The sequence below is a fragment of the Aotus nancymaae genome, unplaced genomic scaffold (genome assembly GCF_030222135.1).
Source record: "Aotus nancymaae isolate 86718 unplaced genomic scaffold, 86718_ANA_hifiasm-v0.15.2.pri h1tg000010l, whole genome shotgun sequence".
NCBI classification, from domain to species: Eukaryota; Metazoa; Chordata; class Mammalia; order Primates; family Aotidae; genus Aotus; species Aotus nancymaae.
Genome location: NW_026988421.1, coordinates 16,993,710 through 17,011,574, shown reverse-complemented (window position 1 = coordinate 17,011,574; position 17,865 = coordinate 16,993,710). Strand labels below are relative to the sequence as shown.

Here is a 17,865-nt window from a genome sequence, read left to right as displayed (position 1 = left end):
AAGCTGCTTAGTAACATATTCAGTATATCAGGATAAGGCAAGTAGCAGGGAAATTAATATGTCAATTAACAAATGAACGCTTTTGAGATGTTGCATAGTTACAATGCCTGTTAGTAAATAATTTTGCTTTTAGCAGCACTTCCATTTTTGTCTATTAAATTGTTTTGTTTTATTGCATTTTTACTTTTACAGAAATCAGTGGATAATAAATATTCATACAGTACTTGATGATGTGATACCATAAATTTAATATAATTGAGCCATAACTGGCAATCATTAAGTTTAACAAAAGTAGCAAATCTTCTAATGCTAGATGCTTAAGAAGACAGAGTCAGTTCAGTTTTGAAAGTGTGTCCCATTTCGAAGAAAAACAATTCCATTAAAAAATTTTTTTAAATTCCAGAAATAATTTCATCAAAGATTGCTTCTAGAAGGCAAGATATAGATAGGAATTTTATATAGTTTTTAGTTCTTAGAATAGAGTATCTCCCCTTAGACTGTAATTTGAACATTTGGCTTTCAAGAAAATATGGAAATACCTGTTCCTTTTATGAGATTTCTTGAGAATATAAATGGCAATCAGAAATTATCTAGCTTACTTGATACTATACCCTTCCATACTACAAACATGAGATTGATCTTCAGATATATAAATTTTTGTTCTTTCTTTTTTAGATTAAAGTTGTGGATCCAAAAACAAAACACTGTGCAACATTAGCAGGAACTGGAGACACAAATAATGTTACCAGTTCCAATTTTACCGAGTCAACTTTTAATGAACCAGGAGGCTTGTGTATTGGAGAGAATGGACAATTACTGTATGTAGCAGACACCAATAATCATCAAATTAAAGTGATGGATTTAGAAACAAAAATGGTATCTGTGGTAAGTAATTTTAAAATATAAATTAAAGGACGTCATTTTAAGAATGATACTTAGATCCTCACAGCACTGACAGAGGCATTTTTGGTTAGGCCATCTCCAGGAGAGTAGTAAGTGGATGCTTCTGTTGTGTTTTTTGACAAAGAGACCAGCAGGACTGCTTTAAGGATATCCTCCTAGTCTTAAAATAAAAGTTCCATCTGTGCTGAGAGTTTGAGAAAAATACTGGAAATTGGAGAGAATCTGATGAATCTCCAAGAAAAAAAAAAGGAGAGGACTCAGATCTGTTTTTAAGTGTACAGGCTTACTGACACATACTACATACACCCGCTCTGTGGGTTAGGTTATTTAGCTTTTTTTTTTCAGTGATCTTTAGATTGACGTGTAATCTTTGTTTCCCTATGATGAGTCCATTACCAAATATCTTCTAACAAAAGCTTTAGAAACCACATTTCTCAAGACATTGAAAATAAGATTGTAGGAGAAACTTCAGTGAGTTGTAGTCAACTTTTAAAGATGTGAACATGGTTTGTTACAGAATTTTCAAGGAGAAATATCTATTATAAACTAACTCTTGATGTATGACATTTACCTGAAAAAAATGTAACAGTTTTTTTCACTAAAGTCTGGTAATTTGCACAGTATATTTTTAAAATAAAAAACACAGGGCCGGGCGTGGTGGCTCATGCCTATGATCCCAGCACTTTGGGAGGCCGAGGCAGGCCTGAGGTCATGTCAGGAGTTCAAAACCAGCCTGGTTAACATGGTGAAACCCCATTTCTACTAAAAACAAAAAAAATTAGTCAGATGTGGTGGTGTGTGCCTGTAATCCCAGCTACTCGGGAGGCTCAGGCAAGAGAATCGCTTAAACCTGGGAGGCGGAGGTTGCAGTGAGCCAAGATCACACCATTGCACTCCAGCTTGGGCAACAAGAGCGAAACTCTGTCTCAAAGAAAAAAAAAAAAACAGAACCAAAAAAAACACAAAAAACAGATTACACAATTACTATTGCAATGTAAGTGTCATTTCTCTTCACACAGATCTCTAAGATGAATAACATCTTATAGTTGACAATGAAAATTAGAATGTAGATCTGTCTTTAAATTTATAAGCTTTTCCTTTAATTTCCTGCTATCTATAAACAGTGGACGGTTACTTTAACTCTGCCTCATTCATAAGTGTTGGGTTTTGTTGTTGTTGTCTTTGCTAAGATAAACTTTTTCTGTATCTACAAAAATAATCTTGAGGGTATCTAACTAACACATTCTAATTCAACCTAGAATGGAAATTAGTTTAATTGATCCAGAATTTCATTATTCTACTAAAGTCTTAAAGTATGCTCATTCTGTAATTACTATAAAGTTCTTACGTTTTAATAACAGACTTTCTTATTTCCTAGCTTCCCATCTTCAGATCCGAAAATGTTGTGGTAGATGGCCCATTTCTAGTAGAAAAACAGAAGACGTTACCCAAATTACCTAAATCTGCTCCAAACATTAGACTTTCCCCTGTGACTGCGTGTGCTGGCCAAACTCTTCAGTTCAAACTCAGATTAGACCTCCCATCAGGATCAAAGCTAACTGAAGGAGTACCCAGTTGCTGGTTTCTAACAGCTGAAGGTATGCGTATAAGCTTGCAAATACTAATACGTCATACATTCTTGATGTTTAATCTAGTTATTTTTCATTTGTTAGGTGATATTTTCACTCTGTGTGGGCAAGATTTGAAAGAGTTAATATGAACAAATGAATCCAGATCCAACCCCACATTGGCAGTTTGCTTTAGTCTTCAAGAGTCTTTCCTCCCTTTTATTAAAGAACAGTGTAACTCCCTAAAAGTTACAAGTCAGTTGTTAGCATGATTTCTTAGAACGTGAGATTTCCTATACCTCATCCCTTATTCTGATCCTGGTTTTCATTCTATTCTTGTTCCAAAAAGAATCTTAGATTTAAAAAGTCTGAAAGAGAGACTAGCTGTGGTGGCTCACACCTGTAATCCCAGCACTTTGGGAGGCTGAGGTGGGTGGATCACCTGAGGTCAGGAGTTCGAGACCAGCCTGACCAACATGGTGAAACCGCGTCTCTCTAAAAATACAAAAAATTAGCTGGGTGTGGTGGTGGGCGCCTGTAATCCCAGGCACGAGCCACGAGAATCACTTGAACCCTGGGAGGCGGAGGTTGCAGTGAGCCAAAATCGTGCCATTGCACTCCAGCCTAGGCGACAAGAGCGAGACTCCATCTCAAAAAAAAAAAAGTCTGAAATAGAGAAATGCAGTGGAACCTCTTTATTTAACATCTTTTTCTGTAACTCTTCCTTTCAGTCACTGTTAGGCATTCCTCCCTTTCTTCTATGTGTTAATCACAATGTGAACCAGCTCCTTATTTCATTAATCTATGGTAAGGAATTAGTATACTGCTTGCCTTGCGGTAGTGCTTTCCAACTTCTGTAACCTGGTGGACAAAAATTTTAAAGTGAAATTTTAGTGGTTCAGAACTTCTGAATTACAACTTGTCTCTAATGAGGTTCTTCTCTCCTGGTCTCCCACGCTCTTTCACTTTCTCACTCAGTTTTCCATTTCCTCCCCTACTCCTCCTCCTTCGTACCCTCTCACACACTTTTCTTTTGTACATTACCCAGATCCTGGGTAATTCACACCTTCTTACCTTCAACTTTCTCAGGGCAGCAGCTACTGACCTGCAATTATAATAATCAACTTAGTGTCTAAAGAGGATAACAATATCTTGGTAGACTAGCTGGGAGGAACTGCTGTTTAGTGTTTGGGAGGCTGGTTCTAGGGTGATTGAGTCTGTAGGGAAACCATCTCCTTGTCACTCCCCACAAGGGAGAAGGCGGACCATGTATTACTAGGACCTTTGGAGCTTACTTTATAGACAGAAGAATACTCAAACCCTGGCCAGTCCATCGCCTTCTGTAGGTTTGTGCAAGTCCTAGACTGCCAATTTAAGTCTGGAAGTATTATATCAGTTGGAGATTGTTAATTTAATTTTTCTCGGTGTTACTGTAAGCGCAGTCACTGTAAGAGCAGTGTATTAAATAGTGTCATTGTAGGAGCCATGTATTGATTTTTAAAATAGCACATTGACAAATTAACATGCTTATCTTTGTATTATCAGACACACTAATTAATATTGAATCATTGAGATGTAAAATACAGGTAGTATTCAAATGAGGTAGTCTATAGAGAAAATACTTAGCTGTTTTATCATTTGTCCAAGATATTGGCTGCATTTTTATTATATAGAAGCAGATAATTTTCAGGCAATAATACTAATAATTTGAAGTTTTTAAATATTACAAAGTACATTTGTACACTTATGTTTAAAGGACATTTTCTTTTTTGACTTGTTATTTAGAAACAAACATTTACTTTTAGCCAAATTTTGGTCTGTATAATCTTAAGGAAATTAGACCATATGCAAGTTTTAAGCCAAAAAAATAAAAAAAGAGAGCATAAAAATACCACATGTATTGTAACTTCACAGATTGTGTGTGTGATATATGTAAAAAATAAAGAAATGTTTTCTGTTTTATTTCTAGATTTGGATATAAAAATAGCTGTTTGTTTTCTTTGTTTGATTTAAAATATGAGAAGTTCTCTACTAATCTCTATAGCAAAATCATACATTAGATAAAAGATACTCTCCAGTCCAGGAATAAGCGAAGAAAGCCAAAGAATTTTAAAGAGAATTTTAAAAAAATTGTTTAAAAGCTTCAGCATAAAAGTTTTGTAGTTATCTCTCTAGATTCTTATTTTTCACCTTCTTACTCTTATTTGACATGTTTTTCTCAAATTTGATTTTTCAATAACCTAAAGCAATAAACTAAAAGAGACATCAAGAGGACTGATAAAGGCAGGTACTCTGAGTTAGCTGACTCATCCTGAGAACAAAAGAAGGAGTCAGAAAAGGTGAAAAGTAGACAGCATTTCATCACACTCAGTAGATGGTCCAGTTTTTGTACAGATCCCCTGAGTCATTCATTAGTCATTAGAACCAAATGTTCAGTGTTCTCCATTTACATGGCGGGAAAGCATTTATATATTTCTCAAATGCTGGCTCTTGAAGGCTGCCACCCTCTTAGGCTGAATGTCTCTATGTGTCTGTGCTTCCCCGGTATGACACATGTGTTCCTTCTAAGAGAAGGTCAGATGAATAAAGACATTTACAGATGATTTTAATTCTTGAGGAGTTAAAATTTGTTAGTGGCTTATTCAATTTTTGTTATAGATAATCTGTATATATGTCGAGGGAGAGTTTTACGTGTTAAAATGAGATACGCAGAATCTCTTGGTTTTTACATTGCTTAAGCCCACAAACGATAGATACGCAATGGTATCAGTTTCTAAAGAAATGTGTGTGTGTGTGTGTGTGTGTGTGTGTGTTTAAATTACTTTTAGATATTCAGTAATTCATTATTAAATAGAAAGTCACTACAGAGTTGCAGATACATTTGCATTTCCTAGATAAAATTTTATTTTATAGTTTATATATCCCTGAAGACTTATCTGTTTGGTAAAAATGATCCATTTTCTCAATGTCGTATGTTTATTTCTAAAATTTAATAGGTTTCATTTTTAACTTTAGAGATTAAGGCTTTATATCCATATTTGCAATATTCAGCTTGATTTTAATAGGAATAAATGTGTAATTTACTTTATAGTATCCAAACAAAGGAAGAACTATAATAATTAGATACAATCATCAGACTGGTAACTTATAAAGAGTGGTCAGTATATATTATTTATATTTATGTCCTTCCCACAGAGCACAATGCCTGGTACTTATAAATCTTTAATAAATATTTGTTGATTGAATTAATCTAGTCTTCATAAGATATTCCCAGTTTTCTACTTGTCTTATACCGTCTTAATAATTTCTTTTTTGATTTTTAGGCAGTGAATGGCTTCTTCAAGGACAGATACCATCTGGAGATATAGAGAACATTTCCAATCAACCAACAATTTCACTACAGATTCCTAATGATTGTTTATCACTTGAAGCCGTTGTATCTATCAGCGTGTTTCTTTATTACTGTAGTGCAGACAGCAGTGCTTGCATGATGAAGGCAGTTTTGTTCAGTCAGCCTTTACAAATAACTGATACCCAGCAAGGTTGCGTAGCTCCAGTAGAGCTCAGGTATGTATTTTAGCCAGCCAGCTAGCTAGCAACCCATTGCCACCACCTGCTGTCCCCATCCTATCACTGTAATTTAATGAAAGAAAACTTCACTTCTGCCTCTGGATACCAAGATGCCCTTTGCTCATTTCTAACAACTGATATTAAAATAAACCTATGCTTCTTATTTACTTTTTTTATTATAAACAGATTCCTTTGCTCTGGCCAATACTAGCTGAGTCGTTGATCATCATTGGAATCATGATATTGTAATCTATGCTGCTATTTGGCACAAGACTGAAGTCCACACTACAGTAGAGAATACTATAAGATAATTTGCAATGAATACTGATAATCCAGATATTTTAACTTTTTCTACCTTTATTAATAGCAATCAGCACAATTGAATGTGTAAATTTCGCAGTAACTTTAGGCAGAACTTAAGCTCCAATCCACATTTGTATAAGAACACGAACTATTCAAGGCATAAAGTCTGTTATAAGCTGAAAAAAAAAAGTCTTTTCATTGCTATAGAAGTTTAAGGAGTACATCAGTGGTAAATACGATTCTTACTCTCTTCTGTGATTTTCTCAGTTGAGACATTTTTAAAGGAGAGTTTTGATCTATTTTTATTGTAAATAATTTGTTGTTTTAACATACCACTTTAATGCCTTAAAACTTTATACAGGTAAAGTTGGACACAGAATATCTAAGGGCATATAGACCGACTCCTTTAATTTTGTTTTTGAGTGACTACATTCAGATAATGAATGAGTCCCCAGAAATACTATGACTTTCAAGGAAAAAAGGGACTTCAGGACACATTACTTAGTATCTGTGATAAATAGTTTATTGTGACAGCTAAATCTGATGGTTATGTATCTTGCTTGTTTTGGAAATTTACATTTCACTTGTAAGCATTACATGCAGATTTGTTGGGTTTAGCTTTAGAGGCTTTTTGTTCCTATATTCAGAATTTAAATTATCATTTATTGTGATGTTTATAAAAATCAGTTTTAAGCTTTCAAAGTGAAATTTTCAGTGCGAAGTATTTTCATGCTATTAATAGATACAGTATATCCTAATATATTACTCTTCAAAATATTAAGGCCGAAAAGAATAATACTGTTTTTCAATTTTTGTTGTTTTTTAACCCTAAAAAGATATTGAAAAGGTTTCTTCTGTCATAATTTATAACTATTTAAAAGCCTAATCATTTTTTCTTAAGACCTGTTCAACATGTTTGTGATTTAATCAGCTTACAAGATTTTTAAAATATCAGGTGAACCATGTTTATTCAGTAAATATTTATAGACAATATGGCATAATATGCTTCCCTTCCTTGTAAAAACAGTGCTAAATTTGAAGTGTAATCTTTTTAAAGCATCACTGTTTATTTTTTAATTTTTTTTGGAATGTTATTTTTGAAATGTAGTATTAGTTTGTTTTATTCATAAGATTAGCTGAATCTCTGAAGTAAGGATGTATAAATCATGACATTGATTTAATTAGTCATCTGCTGAAGCTATTTTTAAAGAGAAGTATAGATATAAAATTAAAAGGAATCCTTTTTAAAACCATATGTAATTACCTCATAAACCTTTTCTCTCCACAAGCAATCAAAAAAATGAAATGCTCTGCAATAAAAGGGTGTATAACATTCTCTTTTAGGGAGAATAGGCCTTAGGTTTTTTCTTTTCTTTTCTTTTTTTTTTTTTTTTTTTTGTTGTTGTTGTTTTGAGATGAAGTCTAGCTCTGTTACCCAGGAAGGCAGATGCAGTGGCGCGATCTCAGCTCACTGAAACCTCCACCTCTGGGTTCAAGAGATTATCCTGCCTCAGCCTCCGCAGTAGCTGGGATTACAGGCACACGTTACCATGCCTGACTAACTTTCTGTATTTTTAGTAGAGACAGAGTTTCACCATGTTGGCCAGGCTGGTTCCAAACTCCTGGCCTCAGGTGATCCACCTGCCTCGGCCTCCCAAAGTGCTGGGATTACAGGTATGAGCCACTATGCCCGGCGGCGTTAGTTATTCTTTAAGTCTCATTTGATTTACTATATTTCTCATTTCTGGTTGGACGGGATGAGAATGTTTTGGCCCAATCCCTTTTTGTTTAAGGACATAAACAATTTCACACTCTAAAAGAAGTATATATAATTTTAATCTGCTAATTTAGAAGTGTCTGACAATTTATTTTTCAATATAATACACAAACACAGTGTTTGTTAAACATTTTCATGTACATTGAAAATGCAGAAGCATTTTTTAGAATCTATTCCCCTTCGTTTGTCTAGATCGTTTTATGTTAGTCTTAGCTTATTCTTTTCTTGACTCTCAAAGTACAGTTTTATTGAACATCCTTATTCTTGCCCACTGCCAGTCTGCATTGTTTTTTACGTTAAAAGTATTATTTGTAGTAGATTAGTATGATTTTGAATAAATCACACTAACGCAATATAAATAGGTTCCTAGAATTTATGACTAGGGTAAACCTCTCATATAGGAGGAAGTACTAGAAAGTTTATTTTTAAAACTTGTTGATCCATGCCTACCTTTCATATTCTCTAAGGACTTCTTCATGTTTTTTAACTTTTGCTTTTCTTGTTGCATAAATTATTATGTCCAATGATAGTTTAAAAAGAGTAAGATTTTAGTGTAAGTCACCTCAATTGAAATGCCAGTAATGTGGCATTACACATACTTTATATAATACCTGGAATCTTTGTTCTAAATTATTCTGCTGATTTGTCCCTATTTTTTTTCTCTTCTCTTTATTCCACAGTTGGTAGAAATTTTTGATATGATTTCTGTAAAGAGTTTAGCTTATCTTGAATATTCTGTCTTAAGCAAATATTTAACAAGGGAAAACTCTGTAGTTTAATCGCCTGTAACTTTGGAAAAATTCAGTGACTATGAAAAGTATTTTTTTTCTTAACTGATCTAATAATATTAGTTATAGTATTGTCAAACCTTCAGAAAGCTATAAATCTCAACACAGCCAGAAAAAAAGTTTAGTATGTGTATATTTATATAGGTGTGTGTGTACATACAAAAAGATTAAGAATTACTCATGATTCTCTTATGGCCAGTATACTTTTGAGCTTATACAACTGAGATAAATTACTCTTTCCTTGTTTTTCTATAGTTGGAAAATGTAGGAAAATAGAAAATACATATCTCTCTAATGTAATAATTTTCTGCCTGCACAAAGTTTACTATTAATTTATGTCTACCAATTAAAAGTACGATAGTTCCATTTGGCATCATGTTTAACAACAGTCATTAAAATCTACCTAAATTCTGTAGTTCACAGTTACATAAACATATATGCAGAGGGAAAATGTCAATAATGGTTCTTGTGAATGATGAAATAATGGATTTTTTATTTTAATTCTGCTTTGCTGAGTTGTTTTTGTTTGTTTTCAGTAAGCAATCTTATTTTTAAAATCACAGTGGGGGGAAACCCATAAAGTTTAAAGATTTAAAGTTAACTGAATCGTAAGCACTTATATAATAACTTTTTTAAAGTCATTTTTATTACCAAAGCTCAGAACATTGTTTTGAGTCCTTTAATCTACAGTTCTCTTAAGTATGTGATTTTGTGAAGATAGAAATAGTTATGGCTTTTTTGTTCTGATATTTTTATTGCCTAAAGTAGTATAGGTTAAGAGCTTGGATTTTGCAGTAACTTGGATTCTAATCTTTTAAAATGGGGCTAATATACCTGCCTCATGGAAGTATTTAATGAAATATTGTGTGTAAAGCACGTAGTAATTAGTGAAACTGGTCATTATTGGCTTAGTTACTATAATGATAATTTGTGACCACAAACAAATATCAACTTATATTTTCTTTGCAACTGCAATTTGTAAAGGAAAATCTTCCTCCCACCAACTATTGGTTATGTTAATATTCTCCATAGAGTTGGATTCAAGAAGAGAAATATGGTTTTATACTGAAGCATGTAACTATTTTGTAAACAGTGTTGTAGTTACAAAGAAGCATGTCTATAGTGTTAATAATTTTTTTTTTTTTGAGACGGAGTCTCACTCTGTCACCCAGGCTGGAGTGCAGTGGCGCGATCTCGGGTCACTGCAACCTCTGCCTCCCAGGTTCAAGCGTTTCTCCTGCCTCCGCCTCCCGAGTAGCTGGGACTACAGGCACGTGCCACCATGTCCAGCTAATTTTTTGTATTTTTAGTAGAGACAGGGTTTCACCGTGTTAGCCAGGATGGTCTTGATCTCCTGGCTGCATGATCCTCCCACCTTGGCCTCTCAAAGTGCTGGGATTAGAGGTATGAGCCACTGCGTCCAGCCTAAAAAATTTTTAAAGACTTTCTGGAACTATAGGTAATAAGTGCTTTGAGAGGGTCCAGACATACTCATCCTGAACCACATTCCTACAACATGTGCCCAACAACTTGCACCAGAGTACTTATATCTTAACCAAAAAGTTTCACTCGATGGGGCTTTACCAAATCTTCAGAATGCTTTCATGTATATTGCCTCATTTGAGCTTCAAATAACCTTATAAATCAGGCAGGTAGATGTTAGTTTACAGAGAATGAGATAGCTTTGGAATAGGGGTAATGTATCTGAAGGTCAGAAAACTCCCACAATAGTGCTCGATGCCTAAAGAGGTGCCTGGTGCCAGCAGATGTTCAATTCTATCAAACAAGGGGAAATAGTGAGTGGTGAAGCCTTTATTCAGGCACAGGTCTCCTCGTTCCTAACTCTTCTCCAAGATGCGGAGGGAAAACAAACTGCTAAATTAAGAGTTCTTCCATGGACACTTTCTTAAGCCTTCAAATAAAGTCATAAGGATAATAGATATTTACTGATTTCTTACTGTTTGCCTGCCGTTTTCTATTAGATGCTTTTATATATTAACTCATTTATTCCTCACAACAACCTTATGTGAGAATTACCATTTTTCCTTGTTTGATTGGTAAGGAAACACACAGAGAGGGTAAGCATAATCAGATACACCAGCGTAACCAAAATCACACGTTTAGGGAGTGGCAGGGCCTGGATGGGAGTCTGCTCAACTCCCTGCTGTATTGCCTCTCAAAGTAGGTTTTCTTAAAATATAAATCTTTCATAACTTTATAGATTAATAGTAACTTAATCCAAAGAACCCCAAAAGTCCTAGCAATGATTGTGCAATTTAAATAAATCCATTTAATTATACAACTTTGCATTATATGCTCTTATTCAGACCTTGAAACAGTCTATAATTGTTGGTCAAAAGATTTTATGTACCACTCTTTCTTAATTTCAGATATTATCCTGAATTTTTCTTGGCAGTATTAAAGAAAAAGCTTTCCAATGTTAGTTCTAACAGTGCTGTTTCAAAAGTTGTTTCAAAAGTTCTAATGGTTCGTCTTCGAAAGGTAATTAAGACCTTATCATAAAGAGCCTTACACACAGGACTATCTCAAACCCTAAGAAGCTTATTCATATTTAAGAAAATTTTGTTGTATTAACTATTAGTCCAAGTGAACTCTAGAAATATAGTCTTCTGCTTTCTTGTTTCATAAATGACATTGGTATGTAGACCCCTCCCCATGACTCAAATATTAATATATACAATTGTGTTATGGTAAAGTTTTCACCATGGTCAACTTATTCCAGCATTAGGTACCTTTTTTTTTTTTTGAGATGAAGTCTCACTCTGTCACCCAGGCTAAAGTGCAGTGGTGCAATCTCAGCTCACTGCAACCTCTGCTCCCAAGTTCAAGTGATCCTTCTGCCTCAACTTTCCAAGTAGCTGGCGCTCACCACCACAGGTGCCCACCACAACACCTGGCTAATTTTTATATTTTTAGTAGAGACGGGGCTTTACCATATTAGCCAGGCTGGTCTCGAACTCCTGACCTCAAGTGATACACCTGCCTCAGCCTCCCAAAGTGCTGGGATTGCAGGCATGAACCACCACACCCAGCCTAGCATTAGGTACTTTTTTTTTTTTTGAAATGGAGTTTTGCTCTTGTTGCCCAGATTGGAGTGCAGTGGCACCATCTTGGCTCAATGCATCCTCCACCTCCTGGGTTCAAGCAATTCTTCTGCCTCAGCCTCCTGAGTAACTGGGATTACAGGTGCCCGCTACCATGCTTGGCTAATTTTTTATAGTTTTAGTAGAGATGAGGTTTCGACATGTTGGCTGTGCTGGTCTCAAACTTGTGACCTCAGGTGATCTGCCTGCCTCGGCCTCCCAAAGTGCTGGGATTACAGGCATGAGCCACTGCGTGCAGCGAACTAGGTACTATTTAAAGGAATTAAGCAGAATGCTATGTACCAACGATTATGACTCATGATCATCTAAACACAGAATGCAAACTTTTCATTTTTAGTGTGCTAAGTAGTAGTATGGTGCAGTGAGGAATATGTTAATTTTCTTATAAAATCCCTCTTTTGAAATCCATAAGGAAATGTACATCAGCTTAAGAAAGTGATTAAGTGTCATATTTTAAAAGTAGAATTCACTGTTAGTCTCCAAGATTACCTTTTCTTCTCCCTGTGACACAGTTTATTTAAATGAAGTATTAACAATAATCATGTCACTATTTTGTCCTGAATAGTTAAGAGTTTGCTTTTCTCCCATTTCTTTGCAATTGAATAATATAAAGAATAGTATTAAAAGTCAGAGGCTTTACTAATCTACCTATTTGTATTCCATGACTAACAAACCCTGGCCCCTTCACATATGAGCCCTGCAGGTTTGCCTGCCTGCCTCTGGCTTGCGGAAGGCTGCCCCAGTCACAGAGCCTGGGTAAGGTGGAACGGGAGACAGCCCCACTCGGCTTTTCTGATTGCACCCCACCCGTTTCTGAGTGTGTTGGTTTGGTTTCATTTTTTTCAAAGGTTAGGGTTGAAAAGTGAAAACCCTAGACACTTATTGTGGAATGTTTGCCTGGTTGTTTTGGTGTATGCCTCTTCACTGGCATGTCCCTTTCAAGTGTACCAAAGGACATTTTGTTCTGTTAAAGCCCCAGGACCAAAAGGAAAGTGTCGCAAGCATTTGCAAACATACTTTCCTACCTATACAAGCCGCCATAATACTAAAAAGCACTAAACAAGCACAAACGAACACTAAACAGCCTTATATCAAAAAGCATTCTTGTAACTGTCAGGGCATGGCATGAGTTCTTTCCTCTTTAAGCAGTAATTTACAGACCTAAGTAATACAGAATTAAGCAAATAGTTATTCTTTAATGTTGAAAACTTGAAAGTGTGAGTACTGTGGACATAGTTTACTACCTTTTGCTTTCAATATACTTGGTTATGCATTTCTATTTGAAATAAAATGCAAGGAGACCTCATAAACTGATGCTGAGAAGTAGAGAAAATCAACTCTCAGATTTAAATGTGCCCAATTTAAATAGTTTTATTTTCCTCTCCCCACCGGCCTTTTTTTTTTTTTTTTTTTTAAAGAGACAGCGTTTTGCTCTGTCGCCCAGGCTAGAGTGCAGCAGTGACATGATCATAGCTCACTGCAGCCTGGAACTCCTGGGCTCACGAGATCCTCCTGCTTCAGCCTCCTGAGCAGCTAAGACCACAGGTGTGTGCCACTACTCCTGGCTAATTTTTGTGTAGAGATGGGGTCTTGCCATGTTGCCGAGATTGGTCTCAAACTCCTGGCTTCAAGCCATCGTCCCCCTAAAGTACTGGGATCACAAGCCTGAGCCACCACTCCTGGCCTGTTACTCCTTCTTTATCTAATGTGTGCTAAGATCATGAAAAATATATGTTGAGGTAAATAGGGCAAAACATTAGTGATAAATTATGCTAATTAATGGGAAAAATATATATTCCTCTAAAATTTATTCCTCTGAAAATTTAAAAGGACTCTGCCATGCAACTGTCTTCTGTTTTTGGAATTTGTAGTCATTCTCCTTAGTGTCACTGGAAACATACTCATTCTTCGAGCATGTACAGGATGGGCTACCTGTTGTATTTATTATACTTTTCAAAATGCTAACACGTTTTTGTTTGTATAGAGTTGAAATATATTGTTCATGCATGCCTGTGATATTCATCATCAAAATATACCTATAAAAAGTAAACTACCACTTTCTCTCCACACCTTAGGCCTCCCTCTCACTAAAAACAATAGTAGTTTCTGTAGAACAATTTTGTTGTAGTTTTCCCCCTAGCATTTCTCATAATAGCTCAGTTTTCAAAGGAGGGGAACAGTACCTTAGTGAGTTCAAATTAATTTTTTCTATTTTGAGGTATACCTTCCTAATTATATTTTCATAGGCTATTTTTTTTTTTTACATTTGAATTCTTACTGCTAAGGTGCATTGAGAAACAGTTTAGAAATGTAGCACTTGTCATTTCTTTGCATGTGGACTATGAACAAATGAAAGTTTGCTGTGTGATTACAGTTTCAAGTTATAACATTTCATAAATATGTCAGTTTTAGAAACTCTTTCCCATCTTTTGTATGGATAAAGTTTATGGTTTTATTTCTCAAAATAAAGTTGGTCTGCTATGCTGACTTCATGTCTGTCATTCCAAAGGCTTGATTATGTTTTTTTCTCCAGTGATTAAAAATGCAGTGAAAATCCAATTTACAAGTTCATATATTGATGAATCTAGACATAATCTAGTTCTAAAAGAATGTACTTGATGTGCATTTTTAAGTGTTTCATGTAAACAGATTAATATATTTTTGTACAACATTGTATTTCTACATTTATTTCAAGGCTACTTTTCAATGACTTTTTCAAGTGCATGTGTTAACAGAAGATTGTTTGGAATGCAAGTGCAGTGGCCTTCTTTACTGGTCAAGAGCAGCATAATACAAGTGATCATAGAAGAAGGTGAGAATGTGTTTATACTGTACATGGAAACCTAATGCCTCTTTTCTAAAGCTTTGTACATTTTTTTCGTGAAATAGATTAAATATTTTCTCTCGAAAACTGTGTTTCCATTTTAATGTGCTTTCTAAGTGTATCATAAGGTAACTCTACTACTTAGAAACCTGTAAGCCATGATTTATTTGAGTTTTTGGGGAAATGGAAAGCATAATACTTAGGTTAAAAAAAATTTTTTTTAACTGCAAGCAAACACCTCAAGATCAAATCATGCAATCATAATTACTGTAGATGTTTTTAACATATATTGGAAAGAGTAGTCTATTCAATAAATGACATTGGGAACGTTTGAAAAGAACAACAAAAAATAGATCTCTGCCTAACACTGTGCACACTGAATTTGAAAGGAATTAATGACATAACACAAAAAATAAAATTACAGAAATGCCAGAAGAAGATAAAGGAGATTACCTATAGTGTTGAGGTGAGGATGGCATTCCTGAGAGTGACCTAAAGCCCAAAAGCACTGATTGGAAAAGTTGACATGTGTGACTACATACAAATTTTAAGCGTCTATATAATGAAAGAGAACAGAAGTGAAAAAAGGAAATGCAAACAGTGAAAAGATTTTTGAGACACAAAATAGACATAGGATTACTATGTGTAGTATCTGAAGAGCTCTTATAAACTAATCAGAGGAAGACGTCCCACTTGGAAAACTGGCAAAGAATATGAGCATGCAATTTACAAAAGAGAAAATAATGAAACATGTTCAGTCCCACCAAATGAAGAAATGCAAATGCGTTCATTCAGCTATCTATTGAGCACCTGTTTTGTGCCATGTTTCAGGCCCAGTGTTGAACAAATTAGACAAGATCTCTGCTCTAAAACTTGTAGTTGGGAAGAGAGACAGGAAAATGAATAAAACAAAAAGAATAAATGCCATAACAAAGTAAATAGGAGAGTCCAGGCCTTACAAATGAATGTGAATGATGAGAGAAACCCAGTCATGCATACCCACCTGCGGGCAGTGCAGAGGCCATGTAGGTTTCTATTTTCCAAAATGATTCTACCAATTATACTCCCACTGGCAAAGTACATGACAGCCAATGGATCCACATTCTCTTTATTATATTGTCAGACTTGAATTTTTGCCCTTTAGATATAAGATGGTGTGTCATTGTGTTGATTTGCATTGCCACGACCACCAGTGAAGCTGAACGTTTTCCTTACTGATCCAGTAGTTGCACTTGTAGAAATTGATTTAGTAGAATACTTGCTTCATGTGCACAAGTGTGTCAACATTGTAGTAGTGAAAAACTGAAAACCTAAATATCTCAATAGGAACTTTTTTTTAAAAGTAAACAATGGTCTGTCCATACCGTGGAATATAATGCAGCCATTAGAAATAATCAGACATCTACTTGTACTCACATGTTATGGGAAAAATAAGTTTCTGAATAAATGTAAATCTTAGTTTTAAAAACTAGCTCTATACACATGCACATATGTACATCTATAAACGCTCTTTGCTTTGCATAGCAATATATGACCATAAAAATGAGCTTGCAAGCTGAAGCTGTGCAAAGCAATCTCAATAATCGTTAGAGGAGCAGATGATTGTTGCATGACCTTTAAAAACGTTAGTGAAAATATTAAAAGCTCTCTGTCAATTATAAATGAATGGGGAAATGAAAAATGTAAAGCTAGTATTTATTTAGTGTAACATAATTTAAAACATTGCAAATAATTGAGAGTTCAAGTTTTTGTCAAAAAATTTACCAAGAGCATTTGAACAGTGCTTGCCTGCCTCTCATAATTTGCAATGCAGAGCAAGTATCTTTTCTATACCTTGACAAATTGTTAAACTCCTTTCAACCTTGTAAAATATCTTTAAGAGTTCTTTGATGTGAGGTATTTATGCCAGCATTACTTCCTTTGGGACATCATCTTTTCATTACAACCAGTTTCTTAATTTATGTTGATAAATGTTGTTAAGTTCACTTCACTAAGTGTCTCTGGCTTCTTACCTAGAGTCTGTCAATGAGCACAGTATCGGCATTCCCCCAGCCAGCCCAAATTTTATTTCCAGTGTTACTGCTTTTCATTTATTTGCTGTATTTTTTGTCTCTGTTGGCCAGTTCCCTGTTTTAACTCTCCAGTTCTGTAAAATGCCATGTGCCTCTGTCACTACGACACAAAAAGGCAATACAACTACACACATTGCTGTCTGTGCATAACAGATACACAGTGACCAGTCACTGATGGATTTTGAGATAAGTGACATCATTGGTTAGGGGCACGCCTATTGTTAGTGAGTTGTGGGCTGAAGAGCTAACAGTGAAGTTTGTACTTAGTAATTACAGCTAATATGCCATGGAAATGAAATTTGAACTGTGTTGTTTGGGAACTGATGTTATTTAAACCATGTAACTGAAAGTGTGCCTATCAGAATTGTTCAGAAAGATTACCTGCATATATATATGCAGGATGTATGTATATATGTGCATCTACACACATATCTCTGAAAATATATAAAGGAATAGAAAAAATGTAGTACACAAGTTTCTAGTTAACAATTTAGAGTTGAATTTGAGGAAGGGGACAGGGAGGAACTAGTATTTATTGATCTTGCAATATTTTTGTATTGTTTGAATTTCCATAAATTAATGCTTTTTTAGAACAAAATTAAGCGGAAGGGCTGGGTGTGGTGGCACACACCTGTAATCCTAGTACTTTAGGAGGCTGAGGCAGGAGAATCACTTGAGGCCAGGTGTTCAAGACCAGCCTGGGCAACATAAGGAGACCCTGTCTCCACAAAAAATAAGTGGGAAAAAGATTACCTCCATTTCCCACAGTCACAAAGCTTGCTTTGTGTACATTCTGGAAAAGATAACCAGAAGGGTAATGAGAATATAAGAATGTTGAATATATAAATGTTTAGGGGGGAAAAAACCCTATGATGGCTATCTTAGACCACAGAGAAAAATATAAACTGAGAGTAAGCGTGCCACAGCATAGTGCA

The 17,865-nt window shown here is 35.1% G+C and overlaps 1 protein-coding gene across 4 annotated transcripts in view; it reads left to right on the top strand.

Annotated features, from left to right (window-relative positions):
- NHLRC2 (NHL repeat containing 2) overlaps positions 1–9,282 on the top strand; it is a 53,599-nt gene extending 44,317 nt beyond the window's left edge. For all 4 annotated transcript variants that reach the window (XM_064373826.1, XM_012448021.3, XM_064373828.1 and 1 more), the window contains 3 exons: positions 676–885; positions 2,282–2,501; positions 5,795–9,282. In XM_064373826.1, the coding sequence (XP_064229896.1) occupies positions 676–885; positions 2,282–2,501; positions 5,795–6,051 (687 nt within the window). In that variant the 3' untranslated portion in view covers positions 6,052–9,282. The remainder of the gene's footprint in view (positions 1–675; positions 886–2,281; positions 2,502–5,794) is intronic.
- Positions 9,283–17,865: the final 8,583 nt, after the last annotated feature.